The sequence below is a fragment of the Etheostoma spectabile genome, unplaced genomic scaffold, assembly GCF_008692095.1.
Source record: "Etheostoma spectabile isolate EspeVRDwgs_2016 unplaced genomic scaffold, UIUC_Espe_1.0 scaffold461, whole genome shotgun sequence".
NCBI classification, from domain to species: domain Eukaryota; kingdom Metazoa; phylum Chordata; class Actinopteri; order Perciformes; family Percidae; genus Etheostoma; species Etheostoma spectabile.
Window position 1 is genome coordinate 46,914 of NW_022605614.1, and position 8,245 is coordinate 55,158.

An 8,245-nucleotide genomic window follows, 5' to 3' on the forward strand; every position below is an offset into this window, starting at 1 on the left:
AATGTGTCAAAAGGTTGAAAAGTTCAAGGGGGCCGAATACTTTTGCAAGGCACTGTAGGTACCAACAGAAGAAGAGTCTAAGCACATTACATAACAGATGTGATACACGCCTTTACATGCACCCTTTCTGCTACATGTGAGAACTGGTGAACTCTAGCATGATGTAATCACTACGAGCCAATCGGATCGCCTGCTGAACTTGTTGTAACAACCTGGAACACATGACTTAAGTTGTCACTGTTGAGTCTTCCCAGTGGTTGACACGTCACCTCAGCAGGATTTGTTTTGTTGTCATGTAATCGTGTGCTTGTGTGTTACATGACATCATATATGTAATAACTGAATGTGTGTGTTTGTGGTGTGTGTGTGTGTGTGCACTGACCTCCAATAGCTTCACACCTCGACGTCATTTCCCAAAGCACAAGGGCCATGGAGTAAATGTCAGTCTGTTTGAAGGACTCTGTATTCTCTAGATTTAGTCGGGCCTCCAGCACCTCCGGAGCCATGTAACGTGCCGTGCCCACCTGCAGTACAGCGATCACAGGAGTGGTTAACATGCGCACACACACACATACACACACACCCAAACAATATCAATCATTGCGACCATATGACCTCCTGGTAACACTAACTTGGTAATCTACCGTGGGTAATACAGCACCGTAAAGAAAAAGTTTATTACAGCAGGTGTGGTAAAAAGACTACCACTTTTGTCCAATACGGCCACTAGAATCAACACAAGCTGAAACTTGCATATAGCAACTTTAAGTAATATTTTAAATGCACAACTTAAATATTTGTTACAGGGTAGTACAAGTAGTCATAGGTCATAAATGATTACTGTGGACAAGTTGCAGTAGACAGTCTGTTACTCTTTAGGTCATTTGCTGCCATCTAGAAGACTGCAGGTTGAAGTTGAAATACAAAAGAGCAAATGTGCTCTTTCAACTAAAATAATCTATGAAAAGGAAGACTAATAACTCACATAATGAATTAAAAAAAGACTTTTAATCTGACCTGTCCACTATTGGCCAGGTCATCCACAGACAGAGTGCTGTCTAAACTGAGTCCTAGGCCAAAGTCACAGAGGCATAGCGTCAGGTCGTTCTTCACCAGGATGTTGGAGCTCTTCAGGTCTCGATGGACTATGGGCACCTTTGGCCACAATACAAGTATGGGGGTCAAAAGAAGTAATTACATTTAAAAAGAGCACATTATCAATAAAGAAATGGCATATTAACAGTAATTGAGTCTTTAGACTTTGTGTTCTAACTAAACATTAAACATAAAATATATACTGTTTATATTATATTATATTACATATTATTATGGTCTGGGTGAACACTTGATTCTTATGGCTGCAGGGTGTCCATTGAAAAGCAATTTAGGACACAATAAGAAAGCACTACAAATCAGAATATGTTATTTCCAACACTAAGTGTAGTCCTTCAGTACCCCGTCCTGTGAACTGGACAACATGAGCCCTTCTATAGATGTGATGCTTTTCTGCTATTTTGTCACAAATTCACACAGTCCTACCTTAAGGCGTCCACAGAGGAGGCGGTCACTGTGGAGGTGGGCAACACCCCGGGCCAGAGACATGCTCATCACCTGCAGCTCCTCCCACCTGATCACATGATGCGTCAGGTGTTCCTGGAGGGCAGAGGGATGAAGATTGGTCAAATTGTGAATATAAAACAGGTTAACACTGAAATTTATGAAGAAAAAAGACAGTGGTGGAATTTAACTATGTGCTGAAGGGACTCAATCAGAATCAGAATCAGAATCAGCTTTGTTCGCCAGGTATGAGGACACATACAAGGAATTTTTCTTTGGAGCATCATTACTCACACTGTGCTTACACATACAAAACAACCAAAACAAAATATACACACTAATACATACACCATATATACATACTCTAAACAGAAACAATATAGAGGCATGAGTGCAATGAAGAGATCGATAAAATTATTTAAATACGGAGCATAGTGCAAGGATACTGGTGTAAATAGTATTGTGTTATTATATTACAACATGAACAGCATGAACAGTATGAACATATGAACAGTTCAGAAATAGGAAATGAGAATGATGAATAAATAAATAAAATAATAAGTGAGATGTGAGAGTGGGAATGATGAATAACACTAAATAAGTGGAATAATAAGTGGAACCAGTAAACAGGTGCTGTAGAGACAGTGATTACTGGGTTATTGACCAGAATTGGACCTGACACTGCGGGTAAGAAATGTAAGTGAGTGTCACACACACACACACACACATACACATTGTACCATACAATGAAAGGTTTGGACAAAAACATTGTGAAGGTGTCACCTTTGGCTCTGGGTAATTGTTAAGACATTTCATACTATTTTCTCTATTTCTACAAACCAAAGAATCAATTGATTAATGGAAAAAATAACTTGCAGATGAATTCATAAAAAAATGTATAGTATAGCAGTCACATGGGACATTTATCTCATTATATTTTACCTAGATAACATTGTCAATGCAGGACCTTTCCTTGTAAAAGTAATTTTTGTTAAAGTGTGGTATTGATACCTTCAGTGTTAGGCAAGTTACTTCCAAAATGTAGTACATTATAGACACTAGTTACCGTCATTTGAGAGCAATTAGTTATATTACAATATTAAAGTTTAGGAATTTTAATGCATCACACTGCATGCTTACCATGTTACTAAGTTACACACTACCAAAATAACACCAAAAGTTTGACTTGGAAGTTTGACTTGTGAATATTACCACCAGATCAATAAAGTCTGCTCTTCATCCAATTTAATACATCATGGATTATTCAGAATATTTTGTATAGTTAATATGACTATGCTACGTAAGTAAAGCTATACAAATAGATAAGTAAAACGTACTTTAGACAAGTAGGAGAAAATTAAAATGAAAAGTACCTTACAGTTGTACTGAAGTACGGCATTGTTGTAACATGGTTGTTTAAAGCACTTGAATGAGGAATTCTTGTTGTCTAGTTTAAAACCGTCTAAAGGAAATGGTCAAATATAGTGGGATTAAAACTCACTATTTGCATTATTTACAGTACTTGATTTACATCTTATATGTGAAAAAGTACACAACTTTATTTGTTTAACAGTAATTTAGTTTTACTGTGAACTTTCACAGGAAGTGCTCTAATTTTGAAGCAGCCTACACAGAAATTGTCTTTTGTGTACTCTTGCTAGCTTACTGAGATTAACGTGAGACACTAGATGTAAAACATGTCCGTCTGCTCAGGTTGTAGTTTGTAAAACTGCAACAAGACATGGTCACAGTAAAAGACCAGCGTTTTTGGTCGTCATTCGAAGCCGTTCCACCACAGCCATAGTTACTCTCCACGGCTGAGAAACATTAATTCCCGTCATATCTGTCAGCAGCTCGGACACACTGCTGTCGGCGCGGACGTACCGTCACCTGTTGGACACTATGTTGTCCATACCGTCTCTGGTTCTGGCTCTGACCACGGGAAAAGAGACGGGACAGCTCGCTTCAACGCAACATAGTAACTACTGAAAATAATGTCCATCTCGCAAATGTATCTGTTTCTGCAGTCACTTCAACCATCAAATACGGCAGCAGGAAATAACACTCACGGCTTTTTTTCTGTGAAGAAATGTTTTGTGGTGTTGGTGAATTCTTAAAAAGAAAACACACCACTAAATGTTACATTAAAATGCATTGTAACTCACGTTACTGAGATTGTAACAAGTATAATATTATTAAAAATAATTAGTAATGCATTATATTACTGCATTACAACAAAAAGGATTACATTCAGGGACGGATTGACTATCTGTGCATCCTGGAAAAGTCCAGAACGGCACAAAAAAAAGTCTAACAAAGTGATATGAACAACCACCAGCCTGAGCTGCAGGGTGAAATCAAACCACCGCCACAACAGCTAGCAGAAACCTTAAGGAGAAAGGTGGATGGGAATAAGTAAAAGAAAAGAGGACCAAGTCTCTCAAGAATGATACAGCAAAATGCAAAAAGCTCCCAGAGCTTTGATGATGAGGGACAGACAGCAGAGTTACCTTCACATCAGAAAGTGGGCCTGGTAAGTGCCAGGAGCAGGACACTTTATAATAGGCTGCCTTTATCCCTATCTTAGTGAATTACATAGTTAGCTATCAGTATGGATACATGCATCATGATTATGAAAAGGATCACGCCATTTAGTGCTGTCACACGTAACGTGTTTAATAATTTCTGTTCATTTGAAACATTAAACACATAGAAATGAATTGCGGGCTGACTGTGATTTTAATTGATTGTGCTTGTATATGAGACGTTGTAGTAATCTCCGTTTACCTGCTAGGATGAAGACTGTGGTGTTGAATTACACAAGAAAACATCAGGCATGCACTGGTAACTAACCCTGCTAACAAACAGAGAGGGGGGCTAAATAATTCACCAAATTTGACGCCAAGTTTAACCAAAAATCCTAGCTTGCACTTTGTTACGGATGACTTCAAATACCGCTGTGATTCTCCAGTCGGGGCGGCTGAACCCTTATTTCAGGCTGCCATGCGGTTGGGTTAATGTCCTTAGGTTTGGTTAGAAGCAATTGTGTTTGCAACTAGATTGTGGTTTAGAAACCTTTTGCTTTAGTAATCATTGTTAGAAATCTGTGGAGCGAAAACATTATTGTAAGCCTAGTACGGGTTACTAGTTAGATTTTGTTTGTGTAATACTTTTGTTGTTTAGTCTTTGTTTGTTATATATATTATATTCTGTAAGTTACTGGGTGTTGTGCTCCTTTTGTTCTGTTGTTTATTCACAACACCCAGTACCTCTCTTTGTGTTACTTGTTTATCCACTGTAGTCATTAAACTACCTTCATTTTACTATACCCTCGTTTCCCTTTTGTTTGGGTTCCTCCACATCCTTCCTAATAACGTTATGGTCATCTTAACATCGACCCAGATCGTAACAACTTCCTGTCTGTCTTCCATCAGAGACAGTTTGTCCTTGTCTTTAATATTTGAGTGTACTATTGTGGAACTAAGCTTCACAGACAAAATTTATAGGGCCTACTTATTTTCATCATTTCACAGCCTTAATATGAATCATAGTGTAATATGACATTGACAAAATATTAAATAGGTTATTCAATGCTAATTTTTTTACACAAGGCAACACATATTATTTCATCAATAATAGCTAATTACCTATCTCTTTAAACACACTTGAAAATCCAGGCTTTCTCGCCTAAATGTTTTACCAAAAAAAAAGGGAAATAACTATATACAAAAATGTATAGAAATAAGTAATTGATTAAATAAGAAATTAATGAAATGGTAAAATGCAATAACTAAGGCCTTAATTATTGCTTTGACACAGCTGCAGCCATCACAGGGTTAAAGATTTCTGGTCAAGTTTGTTATAAATCAATTTGTCTTCTTATTGGCTAAACAGGTAGGCCGGTTTCGTAACATCTAGTTTTAACTTGAAGGAATAGCTGTCAATCCTTCCCACGTTGGTCCTTCCTGAACTCTGCGACATGATTGGCTTCTATTAGGGCCATGTCGGGTTACACTAGAGGGACAGGCTCATATCAACTGTTGGTCAAATCCTTAGATGCCAAAGAATTTGACTGTCTGCAAAGAAACAGTGTTGCTCCCTTGGGGGTGAAGAGAGAAGCAATCCAAACCAAGAAATTATAAACTGTTTAGCTTTCTTTCTGTTAAAACTTGGCCAGAAACTACAAGATTGTGAGGCGACCAGCTCGTTTTGGATAACATGACTTGGATATTCTAATTCCGTGGATTGTTGGCAATGTAGGAAAAAAAGTTTTTGCCGATCTTTCACCGTTGTGAATGAAGACACGAGGAAAAAGGTATGGATGCACCCTCCACTTTAGACACTGTAGAGATAGAGATGTAGAGATAATACTGTGAATACTGTGTCTGATAGGCTGCAGTATTGTGGCTACAGTATTGTGGTATAGTATCAGGACATCCTGGTTAGTGTCTGTGCCACACGGCTAGGGGCGGATGGCCGCCGGATGGGCCTATTTGTGAAAAAGTCCAGGCCTGTTTTTTAGCCCCAATCCGTCCCTGATTACATTAATTTAATTGCATTACTTCTGTAACGTGTTACTCCCAACACAGGATACTTTTACTTCAATCAAGGGTCTGAATATGTCCTTCACCACAGCAATTCCCAACATGGAGTAATACTGCTCCTCTCATGTTGAGTTACAAGACAGTAGCCGTCTCACCTGTAGATTTCCTCTGTGGTGGTAGGCAGTGATGAGCCAGTACTGTTTCTCCATCTTCCTCTCCTCTGCTGTCAGGAAGTGGAGGACGTTCTCATGTCGGAGATCTGTGTTGGAGAAGATGTCCTTCTCATTCTTCCAGGAGGCATACTCCTCATACGGGAATATCTTCACAGCTACTGTTTCAAACTGATCGGAGGTGGTCTGCTTCAGCTTAGCCTTGTATACCTGGGCAAAGCGACCCTTTCCCACCTGAGACAAGATAAAAAAGGTATGATTTTAGTAAGAATTGAAGTCAGGGTGGCTTAGAGAAGAATTGCTCCACAAAACAACTCTGAAATGCTACTAGGTGTGTACCAGCAGATCCAGCTCTATAGGCAGTGGCTCAGTGTTGTGGTTCAGGTTGTTGGCATGTGTCGAGCTGCTGTCGGACCTATCGTCATCCATCATGATGGCGCAGGCATCACTACAGTCCAGCCCACCAGCTTTTGACTTGCGCTTCTTTTTGTTGCTCTCCCATTCTTGGTTCATGCGTTGTCGGTAGGCTCGGTACCAGACGAACATTCCCACAACTATAATGCCCATCACCAGCAGGGGAAGCAGGCTCACCAAAATCACAGACACCAAGGGATCGTCAGGAGTTGGATCCACAACTGGAAAAGCAGACAGAAGATCAGATGAATACAAAAGGTGTAAAGTATATGACCAAGATTATCATCAGGGGCAAGAAACACTGAAAAGAAATCAATGAGACAATTGATGTTGGATTACATACAATATTTAGATACTGGGATACACTATGCAAAATCAGAGAAATAGAGGGTAAAACCAACGGTACTCATGACCCAGATTGTATTGAGCTACAAGCAGGTTATAAATTCAACCATTTAAGAGCTGCTTGAGTCAGCCATGAAGATTTGTAATGTAGTGTGTGCAGATTATGGTGAACGCTACAAACATGAGTCAGTATTTTGCTGTCATCCCAACTATTTATGGGTGGTAGTGTGTGCAGAGTTGGCCCTGCCTATCTGAAACTAAAATGGGCATTTTTTAAACAGCCAACATGAAGATAAAGCACTGTTAAAGAACAAGAGTAGGATAGTAGTCATTTTTCAACTGTTTAAAGTTAATGCAAACTCTGCTGTGACTGCTACCATCTAGCCTTCCATTGAAACAAACTGATTAGTAGCTTAGCAGTAGCTTTGTTTATGTTGGTTAGGGTTAACCAGAGAAAAATCTGTAGCACACATTGGCCAAATTCAATTTACAATCCTTCATATTTCGGTTGATTGGTGACACCTGACACATACTGGTGGTGACAGCACGTTTGGCAAACAGATCAAAATCCGCTACTATGTCAAATAAAAAAGTAAAACTACTGTATAAAAACGAAAGTTTTTTTTATAAAGAAATCCTTTTTCCACGATGCCATGAGCAGCCGCAATCTGATTTCATGCTGTACACGGTGCAAACAATTTTCCACACAACAGCAGGGACTGGGCTACCTTGTTGAGAAGTTAGAGGTGTGCAGCCTGTTACATGCAGCTCTTCATCTAACAGCTCACTGTGGTCGCTTCCTCTTGTTCCATTCCCCCCTGAAATATTTAAAACTGATCAGCTGTCAAACAATGCAGGAAATCAGTGTGTCATGTTTAATATATTTTATAGTTTTGATGAACGATCATGATCAGCCCTAACCTCGACTACAAACATGTTTCACAAGTCTATATTTTGGATTCCCTTCATGCCATGCTGAATCTAGCACCCATAAAGCTTCCTCTTCCTCTTCAAACACCCACCATTTCCACAGAAAACTAATTAAAAGGGAAGTTGGTGGTGTTTGGTGTGCTGCATGCAGCAGCAGTACACTGCCACTACTTCTACAGTGTGTGTATCTTTAGGTTTGTTTTCTCAGCAGGGAGCTGACTTTGTCCTCTGGTAATGGGCCTACAGTGTATAGTGTACATTAACTGCCTCCTTTGACACTGACTG

At 39.3% G+C, this 8,245-nt stretch overlaps 1 protein-coding gene across 1 annotated transcript in view; it reads right to left on the reverse strand.

Annotated features, from left to right (window-relative positions):
• The window catches only part of LOC116686746 (TGF-beta receptor type-2), a 126,850-nt gene that overhangs the window by 43,291 nt on the left and 75,314 nt on the right, over window positions 1–8,245 (reverse strand). Inside the window, exons 4-8 of the mRNA XM_032511793.1 lie at window positions 6,611–6,906; window positions 6,257–6,505; window positions 1,540–1,653; window positions 1,018–1,155; window positions 383–524 (exon numbers count right to left, since the gene is read on the reverse strand). Of these exons, the coding sequence (XP_032367684.1) occupies window positions 383–524; window positions 1,018–1,155; window positions 1,540–1,653; window positions 6,257–6,505; window positions 6,611–6,906 (939 nt within the window). The remainder of the gene's footprint in view (window positions 1–382; window positions 525–1,017; window positions 1,156–1,539; window positions 1,654–6,256; window positions 6,506–6,610; window positions 6,907–8,245) is intronic.